At 39.7% G+C, this 21,157-nt stretch overlaps 1 protein-coding gene across 2 annotated transcripts in view; it reads right to left on the bottom strand.

Moving 5' to 3' along the window:
• Positions 1-1,563: 1,563 nt before the first annotated feature.
• DCTN6 (dynactin subunit 6) overlaps positions 1,564-21,157 on the bottom strand; it is a 23,849-nt gene continuing 4,255 nt past the window's right edge. Inside the window, exons 3-7 of one of the 2 annotated variants that reach the window (XM_036299600.1) lie at positions 8,585-8,690; positions 7,133-7,221; positions 5,918-5,965; positions 3,947-4,089; positions 1,564-2,026 (exon numbers count right to left, since the gene is read on the bottom strand). In XM_036299600.1, the coding sequence (XP_036155493.1) occupies positions 1,928-2,026; positions 3,947-4,089; positions 5,918-5,965; positions 7,133-7,221; positions 8,585-8,690 (485 nt within the window). In that variant the 3' untranslated portion in view covers positions 1,564-1,927. The remainder of the gene's footprint in view (positions 2,027-3,946; positions 4,090-5,917; positions 5,966-7,132; positions 7,222-8,584; positions 8,691-21,157) is intronic. The other variant, XM_036299601.1, reaches the window with a different exon arrangement.

Genomic DNA, 21,157 nt, shown 5'->3' with positions numbered 1-21,157 from the left:
AAAGGAGTGCAAATTTTAAAAATATCAGTAAGTTTATATATTTTAGTGTTAAGAATAGTTTTTGTATTATTTTCAACATTCATTTAGCATTCTTATCCTTCAAAATTTTTACTTATAATAATTGTAACTAAGCTGAGTTAAACTGATGCTTAATGAAATATATACAGGGTGTCCCCCCAAAAATGTATACACACTTTAACAGCTGATAGGTTAATTCTGAAAATGAAATTTATTTTAATAAACATTGCCTTTACAATTAGTGTGTATATACATTTTTGGGGGGACACCCTATATTTAGGGAGGAGTAATATAGGTTTTTAAGAAGATAGGGTTTACAGGTTATAAGATGAAGACTTTTGATGATATCATGGGCTATGCCCATTAATAAACAGCCCTCTTCCCGTGTGGAGACCCCTAAGAGATGCCAACAGTACACTGGGAGGAACCCAGTTTAAATGGATGTATATGCTAGTGGTTTTAGAATATGAATTCTTGGATGCATCTCCTTTCAAAAGGTGAAGCCTAATCCTCTCCCCTTGAGTGTGAGATGGACTTAGTGACCTGCTTCTAACAAATAAAATGAAGTGGAAGTGATGGCGTGCAACTTTAAAGACTAGGTTAAAATTTTGGATAGTTTGGACCAGAAGTTACTTATTAGCATATCAAAGCTTGCCCAGACATAGTGTTTTAGAATTGGCATAGCATTTCAAAGGCAGTTTTGTAATTTCGGATCTTTTATCTAACATAATTTTCATGATCAACAAAATCCTGAGTTGAGCACCAGGAACTGAAAATGAATAAATACCAGTTATCAAAACTAGAGTTTTATCTGATGGTCTTTTTCAGACACTGTATATAGTCATAAAGTTTTCTAACTTGAGTCATAAGTATTCTTAGCAAAATCAATTCTTTCAAATTTGGAACAATTAGGCTAATTTGTACCTGTCAGTTTCAGAAATTCAAAAATAGGTTTTACTATCCACATTTAAAAATTAAATGTCAAGAGAAAATTTCTTAGTATTTAATAGTACTGGTAAATACCTATTGATTCAAAAGTTGAAAAGTATGTTTCATTAAATGTGTGCACTTGAACTATTAAAAATACTTGGAATTACAACAAAATCTTCACTGTTTTTCCCATTTTGTAATTAAATAGAATTATAATGATATAATTAGTAATATGCCAAAATAATTTCATAAATATATCAAAATCTCTTTTGGTTTCATTGTCCTCAGAAAACCAAGAAAACTATGCAATTAATGGTCACTTCTCATTTTCATCAGACATCATTCTTTTTGACTTTGTATTCTATTGAATACTATATCTTTTCCTGACCATTTTTGTTTTGCTAAAAAGAAAAAAAAATATTTTTTTTGGAAACAAAATGAATTAATTAAATAGTTGCTAAAATTTCACCTGAAATTTTAAAAAGCTACAAATCCACCAAAGGAAAAGGCAAACACATTAGCTTTAACACAGCCAGTACATAATAGAAATTAAAAGAGTTATTTTGGGAAAGTTAATGTAAACAGAACAATTGAATAAAATATGCTCACTAAAAGTCCTGTCATCAACATTTTTTATTTAGTTTAGTATGTGGCAGAATATAAATACATAACAATATGTCTTTTCTTATCGCGGGTAGTCTTTTGTGTAACTAAAATTTGTAGCTAACATTTATATAACAAAAGAAACAAAATCTGTAAATTATCAGAAAAGGAACAGGGATATAGGAAAATAATACATTTTAATTAAATTATAGCGGACAGTTACAATGAAAATCCATCAGTTTCCTTTCTAAGTTTGTTTTACAAAATAAAATCAACCTGTATTATGCTGTGACCTGCTAAGAGGGCATAAACACTGTGGCCCTTTCAAAAGACAGTGGTCAAAGACAAAATGTTATCTTGATGTCACAGCTTGTTCCTAGTTTTTAACTGGAGTTGAGCTTCCTTTCATAGTCTTCTTTAAGTGGTGATAGTTTGGCAAGATTTTCATCAGGAAATCCAGCTGTAGTGTCTGGGGCTGAAATGAAAAGATCATTAAGAACTAACAGAAAGCAAAGTGAAGAGTACAGATAGAAATGATGATCACCAGGTCATGGACTTACAGATGATGATCACTGACTATTACTGCTTACCCCCTTTTTAAGAAAATTTACAATGAACATATATTAAATTTGATAATTAGAAAAGCCAAAATATTTTATATATAAGAATATGTGTATGACTCAGTTTTCAATGCTGGTCTCTAAAATGTTAAAAAATTCCAGTTACAGAAGACAACATAAGTAAAATACCCAGAGTACACAGCTTTCCACAAGACCTACATAACACACATCTGCAATACTCATCTGAGCTTCACTCTTCATATGCTAGCTTTGCCCAAGCTTCCCTGTTGTAGAACTCCCTAGGGGTACTTGTGAAAAATATGATTTTTTTTTAGGCCCTCGCCCTAGACACTCTGATTCACTGAGTCTGGGGAATCATTTTTCAATGAGGACTTCTACATGGTCTTTATGATTGCTGAAATTTGAAAAACAGTGTTGCACACCATTGTGTATTAAATATCAGATATTCTGCCGAAACCGGTTTGGCTCAGTGGATAGAGCGTCGGCCTGCAGACTGAAAGGTCCCAGGTTCGGGTCAAGGGCATGTACCTGGGTTGCGGGCATATCCCCAGTAGGAGATGTGCAGGAGGCAGCTGATCGATGTTTCTCTCTCATCGATGTTTCTAACTCTCTATCTCTCTCCCTTCCTCTCTGTAAAAAATCAATAAAATATATTTAAAAAAATAAATAAATAAATAAATAAATATCAGATATTCCTACTCAATTCTAATCTCCCTTCCCCAGCTCCAGCTGCATTTCTCCCTCTTTAATAATTTTTGCTGTTATGTAGAAAGATAGTGAAAAAATATGAGATTGGTTCTTATTTCCTTTTTAGTCTACAGAGGTAATACTTGCTTCTAATAATAATCCTATATAATAAAGAGCTAATATGCTAATTAGACCGGACGGCAGAACGACCTTCCAGAATGACCAGTGGGCAGGGGCCGTGGGACCACAGGGCTGCAGGGCTGCGAGGCAGCCGGGGCCATAAGGCATCCAGGACTGTGAGGGCCGAGCCCCTTGCACAAATTTTGTGCATTGGGCCTCTAGTAGTAATAATAAAAGCCAAACATGACAGAAATAGAATAACCCCAAACCACTGGAGTTTAAATTTCTGATAAAATATGGCTAAGAATCAGAGGCAAAGTGATAAATATCTTGAAAAATATTTTCTTTTGGAGGAGTGGAAGGAGGTTGGGTAACTAAAAAAGTATATTGAGTATGCCAGCCAATGAGGCACCAGATTTAGATCAGAATGCCTTCTGTCAAAAGGAAGTTTCAAATGCCCTTTCTTATGCATCTACTACTCTAATAAGAAACTCCAAATACATGCTCTTCGTTATTCTTATTAGGAGGGGATAATTTCTCATAAGCCAGGAAATTATCCAAACACACCTGCATATTCACAAGCTGTATTTATTTTCAACCTGTTAGTAAACTAATCGATGGACCCCAGCTGGCTGTCCAGTGTAAATTCAGTAGAGTCACTCCTAACCCTTGAAGACTGATTTTTTTAGGAGAAATCAATACATTTTAAGATTTCACGATAAATCTTCAGTGAAAATACATAAGAAAAAACATTCGGGAATAACATCTCTGAATTTTCTTTTCCTATAATCAGTTTGTCATTGTCATATTGTGCATATTTTTTATATTAATTAAAGAGTGAATATTTTCACTGCAGATAAATTCTAGTTTTAGGAATGTTTCTATGATGTTTTGTTGTAATCATGTGCTTTTTTAAATAGTGGACTTGCTGTCCCATTAAAACAATTATGTGGTATTTTGGGGAAATTAGCAGCTAGAAAGAACTCTCTAGAAAGAGGCTGTAGTACCTGCGGTCGCTCAGTCTGCACCCGACGAAGGCAATCTACACCATAGATCACTGTATTCTCAGGGATGACTTCAAATGTATTTAGGTTGCAACAAGCCCCAATGATGCAACCACTTGTCAATATTACGTTTCTGCCTACATATGCTGCAGGAAAAACAAAGGAAGAATTACAATTTAAGACATCAACTGATTAGAATACTCTTTTTTTTCTATGATGATTTAGGTATAAAAATGCAAACTGGCTTAAGAAAAAAATTAAAGAAAACACTTCATTTCAGAATTTGTGTAACACAGAGGCAGGTAGCAGACTAGTATTCAAAACCAAGTTCTGCTGCTGATTTACTGTGTGACCTTGGTCAGTCACTGTAAATTCTCTGATCAAATTTATCAATAAATGGAAACTTTTTTCATTTTGTTGTAAGAAATAAATGGGATAGTAAATGTATAGGGCTGAGCACAGGTTTGACACATAGTAAGTATATAATAAATAGAAAATAACAATGACAATGGTAATAATAATTGGCAACCAAATTAAAATAAAACCACTAAGTAGAGTCACAAAAGTCTAATTTCATTATTTAAAAAGAGAAGCATTTTATTTCATGTCAGTGAGAACCAAGGAAGAGAAAGCATTACTCTAAAGAAGTCTCATTGTTCAGGGTCTTTCTGGACCTTCATGGGACAAGTTCTTGGAGCTGCTTCCCAGTCATGGTGGTGGCTTCACATGAACCCCTGCCTAGCCCCATTTATGATATGTAGCTTAGATTTGTTTCTGATTGGCTAAGGTAGACCTAAAATTATAGAAAGCTATGGCCTGGCTAGAGTGGCTCAGGAGGTCACGGTTCAATTCCCAGTCAGGGCACGTGCCTGGATTTCAGGCTTGGTTCCCAGTGTGGAGCGTGCAGGAGGCACTCAATCAATGATTCTCTCTCATCATTGATGTTTCTCTCTTTCCCTCCCTCTCCCTCTCTGAAATCAATAAAAAAAAAAAAATTTTTTTAAATTTAAAAATAAAGCAAATGGCTAGACAAACTGATTTTTTTAAAATTTCTTTATTGGTTAAGGTATTACAAATGTGTCCTCATCCCCCCATTAACCCCCAACCTCCCCCCCCCCACTTATGTTCTCATCCCCCTGTTGTCCATGTTCATTGGTTTGGCTTATATACATGTATACAAGTCCTTTGGTTGGCCTCTTCCCCTTACCCCCACCCTCCCCTACTGGGGATTGATAGTCTGATCGCTGTTTCTCTGTCTTTGGATCTGTCCCTGTTCATCAGTCTATGTAGTTCTTCTCTATATATTTTAGAGAATTATATAGAATTTTAAAAATTCTACAATAACATTAACCCACTAAATTATCATTGACATTAGTGCATTATTTAGTAGAAATCTTTCTCCAAACTTTCATTTAAACTTTCCATAAAGTTCAATTCTGATTTAAATATACACAGCTGAATTTTTAATTTAATGTATTAAATGCATTACTAGATTGGATTCCTTAAAGGCAAAGAGTGGAATTAGTCTCACAGCTATTTTAGTCCACTTCCATGCATACCACTTTGCCATAGTTTGTATAGGCAAACCTTGAAAATATTGCAGGTTTGGTTCCAGACTACCACAAGAAAGCAAATATTGCAATAAAATAAGTCACACAAAATTTCTGCCTTTCTAGTGCATATAAAAGTTATGTTTATACTATAATGTAGTCTACTAAGTGTGCAACAGCATTATGTCTAAAGAAAAAATGTGCACACCCTTAATTAAAAAATACTCTATTGCTAACCATCACCTGAGCCTTCAGCAGGCTGTAATCTTTTTGTTGGTGGAGGGTCTTGCCTGGATGTTAATGAAAACCCATTATCTGGAAAGCGCAATAAAGCGAGGTCTGCCTGTACTCAGGTTGCATTCCAGACACCACAAAGAGAAAGGAGGTAATCACTTTTCACAATAAAACTGCCAACATAGCTTACCTTTTGATTCAATAACATTATTATCTCCCATTTTCATGGCTTGGGAATCTGTAAGCCAGAGTTAAGTAAATATTAAATATGCCCCCCCCCCCCCCCCCCCCAATTCACTATAACCTTATCCTGCACTGGGGCCGAGGACAGGCGTGGGAAGGGCCATGCAAGCTCAGCCTGGCCAAAATTCCTTGCTCAGGGGTGACTGAAAGTAACGTTTTAATCTTTCAATATAAATATCTCTAAGTATAAATAAATGACTTCTATGTTTTTTAAAGAAATGAGCACCTCATGCCCCAATTCTAAGAGTAACATACTTCCATAATTGTTTTTAAAAAGTTAAATACCTACCACGCAATAACTTAATGATAACACTGTTGATAGTTTGCTATATCTTTATATAATTATGCATATTTCCCTTTAGATAACTGGGCATCAAACTACAAAATCAAGCTGGATAAACTTTTTGCAGTTCACTTTATTTGGTCCCTTTAAATTTATGAGCATTATTATATACCATTAAAATGGTTAAAAACATAATTTTAACTGACTGCTTAATGGTCACAATAGTCCATTTTATGTTTTATGTAAATATTTTGCTATTGTTAAACATTTAGCTTTTTTCCCTCCCAAGTATTTTCCATTATAAAATAGTATTTTGCTGACAACATAAAAAATCTTTACCATCTTTTTGAATACAAAAAAACCAAGTGAAAGAAATGCTGACACTGGGGGGGAAAACAAAGAATGAAATATTTTCATCCTCATCTACCATTTCCTTGCCTCAGACAATGTACTGTCACCCTAAAACTATAGAGGAGTCAAATGGACACAACTGTGGTTCTTAAACCAGGACAGAAGCCAGTTTTACTGTTTCCGTGTCTACCGTCACTTAGTCATTGCTACCTGTCAACAAGTTACAGGAACAGATGGTGCCTTCAAAAGGCTGAGCTAAAGGTGAGTTTGTGTGTGTACATCTGTGTGCAAGCACATCTGAAAATGGCATTCTTTACTCTCCTGGGTCATTCAGTAGAAAAGGAGGAATCATTTTTCTGATACACTGCAACTGTATCTTCTCAAAGAGCTGGATAGTGAAGCCCTAAAAATGTAATTAATATATACATAATAAATATATTTGATAGATAAACTATGACAATTTCTATAAAGTCTTAGGAATTAAAAAGCAGCCGGGAATGGTTTATCCTAAATTATTGTAAAGGATACAACAGCCAACTTCAAACACGTTATTGGTGCCAATGATCATAGGCTTGGGTTCCACATCTTCAGTGTCAGGGGTGATATTATCAGGGTGACTATAAAAAGAAGAGACAAATCATCAAGTCAGTAATGGAATATGTAATTCTCCAGTTTTAGAATTTGGGTTCATTCTCTCAATTTTACCTAATCAAGTTTAAAACAAGTAACTTCTTAATCCAATTGAGTTATTTATTCCTTATACTTAATTTGGAGTTAAAAAAGAAGTACTGAAATGTACAGAAGTCACAGGTGTATATATAGGAGGACAGCCTTCCTTTTATTTTTTAAACTCAAAGCTCAGAGAGCCTTCTCCAGGACAAGGTAAGAAAGATACAGGCTATGACTTTTAGCTTGTTGAATTGGAATCAAAATCATGCCTAAGTTGAACATTTTCCATTCTTAATACTCATTCATAAACAGATATTCACATAAAATAATTACTTTATGCTGTCAGGTAGTTAGGTGAAATACTGGAACATAACATGTTTGTGGTCTAAGCCCTGGTCACCCGGGTGGCTCAATTGGTTAGAGGTTTCGGGTTTGGTCTTGGGTCAGGGTGCACACACACATGCACAATTTGTGCTCTAAGAGGAGGAAGTCATTTTAAAATGGTGATTTATCCCTGACAGCTGAGTTACTGCAGAATATAGCTATTGTTAACTGACTCATGATAAAGATGCCAAAATATATTTTAAAAAGAAATTGCTTAATATAGTAAGAAACTCCCAAACCCTAAGTAAGCTTTAAGATGCCCCCGCCCCTCTGCCCCAGTCTCTTTATCAGTTAAATATTTTCCCAAGGTCTTTGTTAAAAATTCCACACATTATTGCTATATATTAGGGATAAGCTTGAATTTCCTGCCAAGATTTTTCTAGAAAGCTTTATAAATGCCTATGAAATTTTCATAGGTATTACAGTCTAGCTAAGATCATGTGCATGTTCTAATATTTTATTATTTTCTTAATCTTTAAAATTGCCTCTAGGACCCCAACTTTTTCAAATATAAATAAAACCCCTACAAAGAATATGACGATAACATTTCAGCTAGAACCAAGAAATCCAACCAAAAGACTCTCTTCAGGGTGGTCAGCATAGCACTTGGACCCTGGAGGTACTCGGGAAATGTTCGCTTAAGGAATAGAGGAGGCAGTGATATGTAAGGGGAAGATTATCAGATTGAGAGTCTAGTAGCTCCAACCCACCGAGGAGCTACCTCACTTCGGACCAGTCTCTTCACTCTGGTCTCTACTTTCCTCATTTACTAATCCCTTGTGTTGAAAATGATCCTTAATGCTTCTCTAGTTCTAAAACAGTGGGCTTTCCAGAAGTCAGTCATAAAAGGTTCCTATAGTTAGCGGAAGTTAATAAAAACACTCTCTGTGGTACTTCGTTCAGAGTGTGTGTAAGGGTCTTACTCACGCATTTATGATCAGCGCCTGTTCTTCTATCAGGTTACCTTCGCCAATCACTATGGGTCCGGCCTCCGCAATGATTCGTGCTTTAGGGTGGATCACTGTCCTAGGTCCTGTTAAAAGTATGGTGGGAAGAAATGATCAGTGGAGCCTATGCCTCAAGCAGCATAGGAGGGCAGGGAGGAGGCTGCTGGGAGGAACATTCTCTAAAGTATGTGCCAGGCACCACACAAGGCACTTTGCAAATGTTATCTCCTCAGCTGTTATCATTAGTAGTTAGTGCCAAATCTCAAACCAAGGTGAGTGGAGACAGCTCAGGCGTTGGAGCCAGACAGCCCTGGCTCGCCCCTCTATTTTGAAGCCCCTGTTATCTCAGCGGCGAAAGGGAGGTGGTGAAAATACCAGTCTTGCAGTTTGTTGTAAGGATTCGATGAGATAATGCTTGTACTCTGACACATAGTTGGCAATAAAAGTTAATTCTCTTCCTTCCTTTTTTTCATAAAGGTGAACCACCTAACACTTTCTTATGCTAGTGTACTACAGGGTCAGTCTTGCTATTAAATGATGAAGAGGGAATACGGGTGGGATGGGAGTCAGAAAATATGGAAACTAACCTTAGCTTTGTTACTTTGCCACTATCCCCATTACAAGTTTACCCATGGGGAGGAAGCAGAGCTCCTGTTGTCTGGCCTAGGACATGATTTTTAACCAGTAAAAGGTTGGAGGGACACAGTGCAAGGAGCCAAATGTGATTACTGGAGCCCTGTACTCTGACGCCCTGAGACCTGAGGCAGTGACTCCCATCTCAAACGGCAGAAAAGGGCTCTCACACATCCACTTCCCCACCAGCTGGTGGCCGCAGGCACCGCCCAAGCACAGGCTCTGGAATGCCAACACACGCCCTCTCCCGGCCCTCATCTACCCACAGTCCCCACATGCTGACGATAATGAAGCCACTGATGAGCAAACAACCTCATTTTAGCCTCTCCTTCCAACACCCGCTCTACCCATCCCCAATTCCAAAGCTATTTTTATTGGTAAACCAGCAGACAGGAAGTAACGGGTTCTGAGAGTAAAAGAGAGAGCAGAGTATTGACAGAAAGTGGGGAGGGAGACATTGGCCATGAAATTCAATTGTATAAATTGCTAATTTATTCAATAATCACTATCTGCTTGTGACAGGCAAGATTCAGTGCTGTATGTTATGGGGAAACAAAAGGACATTTTATTTTGCCCTTTGAGCTTGTCATCTTGAAAACTGGGAGCACTTCACGCACTCACTCACAAGTGTCCTAGAATGACGAAGGTGCCCAAAGCCTGGGAAGGAACCTCAGCGCAGCTTACTTTTTCCCTGACAAGGAGGAGCTGGAGGTTGATAAAGGGGTTGGGGGAGCTACAACAGGATGCACAGTCGGACACAGGTCTGGTAAGACATAACATGAGAGTGGCTTTGCTATTTCTGTCACCCCGTTATGGGAGGAAAATGTGGCCTGTCTCCCCCGTTGCTAGGTGGGAGTGGGGTTCTTGGGGTTCCACTGGAATAATTATATCCGGAGGCCCCACAGGAGGATGAGATACCATAGAAAGCTTTATTTCCATGGAATTACACCTGTGGGTTTCCAAAGTTCCTTTTCCCAGTCCTGGGAGATGTGCCGCTAAGGATTTAGTAGAACTAAAACCACAGCCAGCTCTGGCCAGTATATTCAGTGGTTAGAGCAGCCGTGGGCAAACTACGGCCCATTTGAAATGAATAAAACTAAAAAAAAAAAAAGACCGTACCCTTTTATGTAAGGATGTTTACTTTGAATTTATATTAGTTCACACAAACACTCCATCCATGCTTTTGTTCCGGCCCTCCGGTCCAGTTTAAGAACCCATTGTGGCCCTCGAGTCAAAAAGTTTGCCCACCCCTGGGTTAGAGTGTCAGCCTGGGCACCAAAGGGTCATGGGGTCAATTCCTGGTCAAGGGCATGTACCTGGGCTGCAGGTTCGATCCCTAGCCCTGGTTGGGGTGCGTGTGGGAGGCAACCAATCGATGTCTCTCTCTCACATCAATGCTTCGCTCTCTCTCTCTCTCCCCCGCCCTCCCTTCCTCCCTTTCACTATCCCTAAAAATTAATGGAAAAACTATCCTTGGGTAAGGGTTAAAAAATAATAATAAACCACAGCCAGTGTCCAGAGTTTTTTTTCCATGGTCGAGCTGGGTCCAGTTCAACATCAGGCTAGTTATAGTCCATTAGTCCATTGTGTGTGGGGTCCACATGGCTGTGGGTCATGTGGGCGAAGGCAGGAAAGCAGGAGCAAAAGAGCCCCACCAGCACAGAGTAACACGAGTCCCAAGAGAGCCAAGAGCAGTAGAGAGTGAACTCCTTTTTCAGGAAATTAAGTATCCCAACTCTTCACACACTTGCTGTGGCCACGCCCATTCTGGTCAATGACCTCTGTTCCCAGGTGTGACTGACACAGCACCTTCCTTGTCACCCCAACTTTACTGGGCATGTGTCTATCTCTCCTTTACCCAGTCCCAGTGGTTTGCAGGGAACGTTCCTATAATGTCTGGCCTTCCCTTTGCTTCGTTCCAGTTGTTAATAACTAGCTAATTACAACGGTATCAACGCTTGGCTCCCCAAATCTTCAGCTGCTAAAGTAAATTTCCGTATTCAGGATAGATTTCAGGACAGAAGATGGCGTCTCTCAGATCCCTGGGAAGCTTCTAAACTTGACCATGATTGTGAACATCTGAGCCTTTTTTTGTTGTTAAAAAATACACACAATCTGGTTATGGGTTTGATACTCAGTTGGGGCATGTATGGGAGGTATTTGATGTTTCTCTCACTTTCTCTCTCTCTAAAATCAACAACAAAAAAACATATTCTTGAGTGAGGATTAAAAGAAAATACACCCAATTTATTAAAGGAATACATGCTCATTACAAAAAAATTCCAACAAAGCAAAGAGTGCAAAGATCCTCTCATGCTAATCCCATTCCCTAGAGGTAACTATTCTTAAAAGTCTGAGGTATATTCCAGACTTAAGTACTATTGTATATAAACCATATCTCGTTAAACAGGTAAAAAGTAAATTCAACTGGAAGGAGAAAAAATAAGGATTACTAGCACATACTTAAAAACAACAACAAGGAATAGTACTTATTCCATAATTTGCTTTTTTCACTTAATAAGTCATGGTCATTTCCCATATAAGTACACCCAAGTAAATATTATTTTTAATGGCTGGATAGTAATTCACATCATATTAATATGCCATAATTTGTTTAACCAATTCCTCATAATGGGCATGTAGATGTTATCACTCTGAGCGGAGAAGTGCTAAACGATGTTGAGACAAACACTGGGTCTCTGAAATGAGATATTCCGGCTGTCTGAACCAATTTAAACATGTAGTTTGCACAATCCTAGATTTACATTTTACTTCAAAATGCTCTCTGGTAAAGGTAATATGGTAAACACAACCTATTTTGAGTTTCCTTTGTAATTAAAGCCCCAGCCAGCACCCTACCCCTTGTCTAGGAAGTCTGGACTCTAGCCTCTATCACTTAGAGGCTATGAGCTTCATCTCTCAAAAGCCTGTTTTCCCATCTACAAAAAGATGAGATCTACAACCACATCATGGGGTTGAAGTGTGAATTACAGGAAATGCTGTTTGAAAGGGAGATCATGGGGTCTGGTCAATAGTTCTTAAAAAACAGAGGTTCATCCCTATCTGACACTGAGAGCTAGCAAATCGCTTCATCATAGTCAGCAAAATAACTCCTGGTCAGGGACACAGAAGCAAAGGGTCTGTTCTACTCCCTTACCCGGGTCATCAGGGCAATACCTCCTTTTAACCAGGAGAAAATTTCTGCTCCTTAGTTTAAGATAGTAAAAAAGTTATACAGGTATCTTTACTCCAGTATTAAAAACTGCGGACAGGACGAAGAGATCATCAGGACTGTGATAAAAAGCAGATCCTTTGCCACTCTGAGATAAGTAGCCGGAAGCACTGGATATTCAGCTTGCCCTCAAGTGGTAGCTTCTGACAACAAGCAGGCTTGCAAGAAGATTCCCAAGAATGGACTAACAAGACAAAGGTACCACTGGGACCTGTGTTTCTTTAGAATTTGCTTTTTTCCCTTTCAAAGATTATATAAAACATGCTAATTATACAAAAAACAAGACAAAGAAACACAAATTTTTTAAAATTAAACTAATCCCATCTCATGTCTTCTTCTTACACGGTATTTGAAAATAATGCCTGAACTATTTTAGCCAGGTGTTTTCTTATTATGATGTTTAATCATTCTTAATAAGTTAGTAAATAACTGGAAAGCTGGTTTTAAATCTGAGGGCCTTGCCCTGGGAGTTGAGCTTTATCAAAAACTTGGGTGAGATCTGTGCTCAGGACACTACCTCCACCTGGCGGCAGCACTGACAAACTACAAGTCCTGGTGCTTCAGGACTGAAATAACATAAAAGGTCAAACTACCAACTTGGGGTTGTGAAGTAACAGCAAATGCCGTGGGCCACAATAAACTGAATAGTTCCCCTAAGCTTCTTGTAGGTCTTTTGTGGGCAGAGATTAGGAAGGTTAGAATACATGAACTTCTGTAAATGTGATTGCTAAAATATCAGATTGGTGAACTTCTTTAATTTTTTACTGGCTGTATGCACTTATCGTATTTGGGAAGAAAACTTAAATGGTCTCTCCTGTTTTGAAAGAAAGTCCCAATTTGCCCATGTACAACGTAATTTGCATGGAGCACAGGCCCTGTCTCTCCCCTACCCCCCACCCCCAAAATAGGCATGCACTAGTGAACACTCCAGGTGTCAGTCACCACCCCTTGTGTTACCAGTTCTGCAACGTCTGTGCTCAAAACTGTCGAGCCAGTCTGTGTCTGCCCTGTGTGGCATGCCCAGAGAGCAGAGCTCTTGCATGGACTGTGGAGGGCCAGTTGGAGAGAAGGACTGCAACAAGCATGGATTTACTGTTGTCCAGGACATAAGACTGTGTTTCCTTCTCACCAGTCAAACCCTGGGCTCATGGGCGTTTCTATTCCAGCTGATAAACTGATAGCAAATATGGTATCAATTACTGTAGTACATTCAGACCAGTGACGACATGTTGGGGTGATGAACTTCTTAAAGGAACGCTCTGACTCAGGTGAGTGATGCGTCCAATGCAACTTTGTCCCCGCGTGGTTTTGTGCTGGAGGCTGGCACCCCGACAGGGACAGCGTGCTGAACTGTGGACACAGTTCGCTCCATGCTTTTCTGAATACAAGAAGCACTTTTACCTAGAATGGGTCTGAATTCAAACCAAGTTTAAGGGTCTTGAGGTTAAAATGCTTTAAAAATAAAAATCTGTCACCATGGAAAGTTTTGGGTTTTTTTAAAACTGTTGTGAACCTTCTTGGGCTCTTTCTGGCAGAGTAGTTTGTCTATTTTCTTACCACATGTGGTGAAACCCTATTTGGCTTATCTCCTTGTTTGGATAAACGTGTCTAGAGTTGGAGCTGCCCTACTGGCCCATGAAATATTTTTCTAAATGGTTGGCTGGGCTTGATGCAGCATAGCCAGAAAGACATTCCTTGCATCAAATTTCCATTCTCCTCATATGGTTAAGGACATTTTTCCTCTCTATCCTTGCCACAGAAAGCAATCTTTGAGTTCGTTTTCATATGTCAATAAATAGCTGAAAAAGCCACAAGCTTTCTTTTGAAAATTAAAATGATTCCTTTGACCTGTAAGCTGAAGTACCTGTAAGTACTGCTTTGTAGTCCATGAATTTCTCAAGTCAAAGCCACTGTTCTGCCTTATGGAAAAAGATTTCCACAATAAAAGGGAAGCTTTTGATCTAAATTAAAAACTATAATGAAGAGAAAGACAGAATAAAGTGGGACAAAGTGCTTCCATCACAGAGCTTTCCCACTGTGCCAAGTTCTGCCTTCACACGATTATGTCCCAACCAAGCCTGGTCCTGACCCAGGAGACGGCCTTTCACCCTATTATGGGACTACAGGACTGTGCCTAGTGGTACTTTTCTGAAATATTTTCATCATTCAAAATAAAATCTACAGGAAATAATGCACGGCCCATAAATCAAGGCAGCCTAATTAAAAACAGGCTTGGTGTTATGAAACCTTATTTACCCAAATTACAATTAACAAGAGAGCTGTTATTTTTCCCAAGGTCTGTTCCTAGCAGCCTCTAATGAAGCAGCTCCAGAACAATCTGGAGTCATGGGGTTTCTGGTTAAGGAAAACACTTCAAAGCTTCGGACTAGTTTCTTTGTTTAAACAAATACCTGATTTTCTAGGGAAATAGAAGACTAGGTCCTACTACACTGAAACATAGCAAAGGAAAACAATTTTTCCCCAAAAAAATATTTCAGAATGGTATAATATAGTAAGAGTATAACCAACAAGGGGATAAAAAGTTATACACTGAGTGGCCAGATTATTATGACCACCCCATCAGTACTTCGTTGGGCCACCTTTTGCCTTCAATACTGCGGCGATTCTTCTTGGCATTGACTCCACGAGATGTTGAAAGGTGACGCAAGGAATCTGACACCATGCCCGATGAATAGCACTGTCCAGTTCTGTGAGATTTGATGGTTGTAGAGAGCTGCCTGATGGCTCTTTTAACTTCATCCCACAAATGCTCAATTGGATTGAGATCTGGTGATTGTGGGGGCCACCTAAGCAAGGTAAAGTCTCCCTCATGTTCTTGAAACCACTCCTGCACAGTATGAGCACCGTGGCATGGCGCATTGTCTTGTTGGAAGAAGCCATCTCCATTGGGATATGCCATCAACATGATAGGATGAACTTGATCAGCAATGATATTTAGGTATGATCAGCAATGATATTTAGTAGCCGAAGGATGCCCTGGCCAGCTACCTCAGTTAGAGCATCGTCCTGATACGCCAAGGTTGTGGGTGTGATCTCCTGGTCAGGGCACATACAAGAAGCAACCAATGGCCCTGACCAGGAGGCTTGGTTGGTTGGAGCATCCTATACACCAAAAGGTTTGCCGGGGTCCAGCCCCAGCAGGTCCAGGGGTCCCCAAAGGTGTGGACGGAGTTGGCGAAGACTATCCACCCTCTTCCTATGGTGGAGTCTGATCCGTCCCGATTGTGGGGCAAAGACTATCCACCCTCTTCCTACGGTGGAGTCTTATCCGTCCCGAGTGCGGGGCGCTTACCTAGGGGTCCCTGTTCGGGCGCCAGATGCCGGGGTCCAACCCCAGCAGGTCCAGGGGTCCCCAAAGGTGTGGACGGAGTCGGGGAAGAAGGAATGACACGGAGGCAGCGTTCAGTTGATCAGCAGCCTACCAGGATCTCCAGCCAGGATCTCCAGCCAAGTTCTGGTCTGGATCTCCAGCGAAGTTCTGCTTAGGATCTCCTGCCAGGGTCTGTGTCCATGTTCTCTTGCTAGATTCCCCAGCCAGGTTCTGTAGCCATGTTCCCTTGCTAGGTTCTCCAGCCAGGTTCAGTCATCAGGTTCTAGTCAGGTTCTCTTGCCAATTTCTGTAGTCAGGTTCAGTCCAGGATCTTTTGCCATGTTCTCTCCAGCGAAGTTCTTCTGTCTCTAGAGAACGTTCTGTGTAGGTTCTGTGCCTAGGTTCTGTCTCTCTTGGTTCCGTATTCTAAGTTCTGTGTCTTGCTGTCTTATTACATCTGTATTTATACCAGTTGATTCAATCCTATCAATCTCTATTACAAAGGTTAGGGCGTTTCTTATCTCCATTCCAGGGAGTAAAGATTATGTAGCTTAAGCATGATTGTTCGTAGTTAAAGTGATTAATTACCCACCTGGCACTAGTTAAGAGGTTTTATTCCCTCCCTAACTTCAGGGGAAAATCCCTACCTGGGGAAACAACCTTTCTCAGAGACCTTGGTTAAAACACATAGTGCCAAGAAGGTGAGCAAACATATTAAGAACAGTATGCCATATATGCCAGGTCCCTTGAAACAGCAAGCACGGACCGGCTCCCGGCAAATTCCCCCTTTTTTATTTTTTAAAAGCGGGCATTAAAAAGAAAACCCTGAAATGCTCTCTTGTATCCATTTTAAGAATAGGATTGGCGCTTTCTGCTATTACCTGAGTCCTGATCTATCACCCCAGGGAGAGCTTGCCAATCCTGCACTTTCCCGGGGTGGAAAGGCTGCAGTGGGGTTAAGGATAAGGCTCCTTGGGCCTACCTCCTCCCATGCCTTTACATTTACCTTTCCTCCCTCAGAAAAGCATGGACATACTTCTTGTATAAAACATCCTATCTGACTGGGAGTAACCTTAATACCTCTGCTAGCAAGCATATGTGTTAAAAGATCAATACAGAGTCTTCTTCCTTTGGACTCAGTATGGCACATCTTCTCAATCTAAGTTTTGTACTATCCACCTTCTTACCCTACTTATCCTCTATAGGGGGGTTTGCAGCACCCTGGTGGAGTCCTATCCGTCCCGAACGTGGGGGTTCTCAATGGGGGGGGGGGCTTACCTAGGGGAATCCTGTTCCAGGGGTTCCCAAAGGTGTGGACGGAGTCGGCGAAGACTATCCACCCTCTTCCTATGGTGGAGTCCGATCCGTCCCGATTGTGGGGCAAAGACTATCCACCCTCCTTCTACGGTGGAATCCTATCCATCCCAAGAGTGGGGCTTACCTAGGGGTCCCTGTTCGGGCGCCATATGCCGGTGTCCAACCCCAGCGGGTCCAGGGGTCCCCAAAGGTGTGGATGGAGTCGGCGAAGAAGGAATGACACAGAGACAGTGTTCAGTTGATCAGCAGCCTAGCCAGGATCTCCAGCCAGGATCTCCAGCCAAGTTCTGGTCTGGATCTCCAGCGAAGTTCTGCTTTGGATCTCCTGCCAGGGTCTGTGTCCATGTTCTCTTGCTAGGTTCTCCAGCCAGGTTCAGTCCAGGTTCTCCAGCCAGGTTCAGTCACCAGGTTCTAGTCAGGTTCTCTTGCCCATTTCTGTAGTCAGGTTCAGTCCAGGATCTTTTGCCATGTTCTCTCGCTAGGTTCTGTCTCTAGGTTCTGAGGCCAGTTTCTGTCCAGGAACTTTTGCCATGTTCTCTCCAGCGAAGTTCTTCTGTCTCTAGAGAACGTTCTGTGTAGGTTCTGTGCCTCGGTTCCATCTCTCCTGGTTCTGTATTCTAAGTTCTGAGTCTTGCTGTCTTATTACATCTGTATTTATACCAGTTGATTCAATCCTATCAATCTCTATTACAAAGGTTAGGGCGTTTCTTATCTCCATTCCAGGGAGTAAAGATTATGTAGCTTAAGCATGATTGTTCATAGTTAAAGAGATTAATTACCCGCCTGGCACTTAGTTAAGAGGTTTTATTCCCTCCCTAACTTCAGGGGAAAATCCCTACCTGGGGAAACAACCTTTCTCAGAGACCTTGGTTAAAACACATAGTGCCAAGAAGGTGAGCAAACATATTAAGAACAGTATGCCATATATGCCAGGACCCTTGAAACAGCAAGCATGGACTGGCTCCCGGCAAAGGTTGAGGTTTGAATCCAGGTCAGGGCACATACCTAGGCTGTGGGTTTGAACCTGGATCGGGCACATATGGGAGGCAACCAATCGATGTTTCTCTCTTCCTTTCTCTCTCTCTAAAAATCAATTAAAAAAACATATCCTTGAGTGAGGATTAAAAAAATTTTTTTAAAAAGCAACCAATGAATGCATAAATAAATAGAACAACAAATCAATGCTTCTCTCTCTTTCTTTCTCTTTTCCTCTCCCCTTTTTTTCTCTCTCTAAAATCAATTTTAAAAATTATTTAAAAAATAGTAGCCAAAGGATGAAGATATTTTATTTTATTTATTTATTTGTTTTTTTTTAGAATGAAGATATTTTATACCAAATATAACAATGACAGAAATGACTATCTAAATATCAATTCTGGAAAATTTCCATATTTATATGTACAATTAAAGGTAAGAAACACGTATAATGAAAATGAGACCAGAATTGTGGAAGATAGGACAATGGGTAACTATATCACTTCTGAATCTTTTCCTTAATTTTTAAAGTAGATATATTTCTATAAAGTATTTGAGCAAATTTTCTTGTTTTAAAAAAGTGGGTCAAAAATAAACACAACAAATATGAACTTAGATCCATTTTTTAAAAAAATATTACTTCTGCCAAAACCGGTTTGGCTCGGTGGATAGAGCGTCGGCTTGCGGACTGGGGGGTCCCAGGTTCGATTCCGGTCAAGGGCATGTGCCTGGGTTGCGGGCACATCCCCAGTGGGGGATGTGCGGGGAGGCGGCTGATCGATGTTTCTCTCTCATCGATGTTTCTAACTATCTCTCTCCCTTCCTCTCTGTAAAAAATCAATAAAATGTATTAAAAAATATATATATATTACTTCTTATGTTATAATCCATCACTGAAAATCTGTGTTGAATTGTCATTTTATATTTTAACCATCAGAGCTGTACCCTATCAGCTAGTGGTCAAATAGTGTATGGAAAGATTTAATCACTGTATTGACTTACATAATTTCAACCTTTTGGGGGAAGTAGGAGGATAATAGGGATAAAGAAAGGGGAGGAGCACAAAGTAGCAAAAGAGAGAGGGAGAAACAGAAGAGGGAGTGCTGACTCCTGAGACCCTCATGCCCCAATCCTACGCAGTGGTCCAGTGTTGACCTTTCCTTTTCATGGGATAAAGCCTCTACTGCTATTCTAGAGAAGCTTCTGCAAAAAATAGGAGTTATTTCAAATATGAAATACACACACAAATATATATAGGTATACTTGTCTGTGCATGTATGCCTGTAGAGATATCTATAGACAATAGTAGATATTGTACACTTATTCTTTAAAAATTTTTTGTATACTTATTCTTTAAAATGGACTAGTAGAATGAAAGGAAAAGTTTATACAAATAACGACATTATTTTAGTGTTACTGTCCTCCTAATTACAGAATATCTTGTGAGCTAATAAGATAACTCAAATCATGATGAAACCATAAAAATACCAGAATAGAAATAATGTAGAAGAGTGTTTTCATAAACATATGGCCTCAAAATTTTTCCTCATACAGAGTTTGCAGGTTGTTGAAGAGTTAACAAAGAGTTAACATAGCACTGAAAATAAACAGGGTCACCTTCTAAACTTTGAAATTCAGTCAATTTAAAGTAAATACAACCTGGCAAATTCCTAATGATGTTCCTTAACAACTGGCACAATCTTTACTAGTTTTATATGACATGATGTCTAAATTGGTTGAAAGATTAATCTTACTAAAATTTATGTTTTTTTCCTATTAAAGAAATATACTGTTACTATAAGGGGAAAAGGCACATTTTCTTTCTAAAAATGTACTTAATTCACGTTACCTCTACTCTGGGGACCATATCCAGTAAAAACATGTAAAAGAACCTGGGGGAATTTAGTCATGTGCGTGTAAGTTGTCACAGGTTGAATTGTTCATTTGTTTTAATGTTGGAATTGACCTCTGGCAAGGCTACACTGATAAGATTTATCAGTTTGATATGTTAGCTAACTTTCACTGAGTGCTCACTATGTGTTAGGCTCCAGGTAATCACTTGCCCAAATATTCTCTTATTTAATCCTTCAAAAGCCTAGGAGGTAGGAACTCCTATTCTGCATGTGACAGTAACTGCTAGTTGCCACTGGATATCCATTCTTGCCTTTTCCTTGTAACAGAATCCTGTTTTATTAAGGGAAGCAAAAGGATGAGTTAAGACTATATTCCCCAGCCTTCCCTGCAGCTACATGTGTCCATAGGACTAAGTCCAAGGCATTAGACCACAAAGAAGGGTGACCTTTCGGAATGGCATTTTAAAGGGAGCTGACTCAGCTGAGAGGTACACTCTTTTGTCTCCACGCCTCCCCTTTCTTAACGTCACACTTGATACTTTAAGTCATCACATCCTGGCCTGCAAAGCTGGGACTCCTGGACAATCAACTGACCGGCCCTGAATTGCCTACCTACCTCTCCATGTTTTTGTTTTAATCCTCACCGAGGGTATGTTTTTATTAATTTTTAGAGAGAGAGAAACATTGATGTGAGAGACATAGACTGGTTGCCTCCCATAAGCACCCCGAGAAACCTAGGTATATGCCCTAACCGGGAGTTGAACCCGCAACGTTTTTGGTATATGAGACAACACTTCAACTAACTGAGCCACCCGGTGAAGGCAAACCTTTGCATGTTTAAGCCACCCCTACACGCAGCTGAACCCCTTCTGAGACACACATGCGGAAAATGAAGGCTACTGAGGTTAAGTAATAAGTCCAAGTTAACCCAACAAGTCAAGTGCAAGGATGTTCACCCAAGTCTGTCAAACTTCATGGCTCACACGTTAATAATCGCCCAGTAGAACGTAAGCTCCAAAACCAGCAGTAAATTTTTCTGCTATATTCATTGCTGTATCCCTATACTAGCACACAATAGATGTAAACTGAATAACTTAAATTGCTTCATTAGTTTATCAGATAGAAGTTTAAATAGAGACTCCATCACATTGCATTCTTTTAGAAACATAAAACACTTAAGGGAGAAAAGACATTGTTTTGTCAAAAGTAGGA

Source organism: Myotis myotis, unplaced genomic scaffold (assembly GCF_014108235.1).
Source record: "Myotis myotis isolate mMyoMyo1 unplaced genomic scaffold, mMyoMyo1.p scaffold_m19_p_3, whole genome shotgun sequence".
Lineage (NCBI taxonomy): Eukaryota > Metazoa > Chordata > Mammalia > Chiroptera > Vespertilionidae > Myotis > Myotis myotis.
The sequence above is the reverse complement of the archived record's forward strand: the minus strand, read 5'-3'. Positions and strand labels throughout refer to the sequence as shown.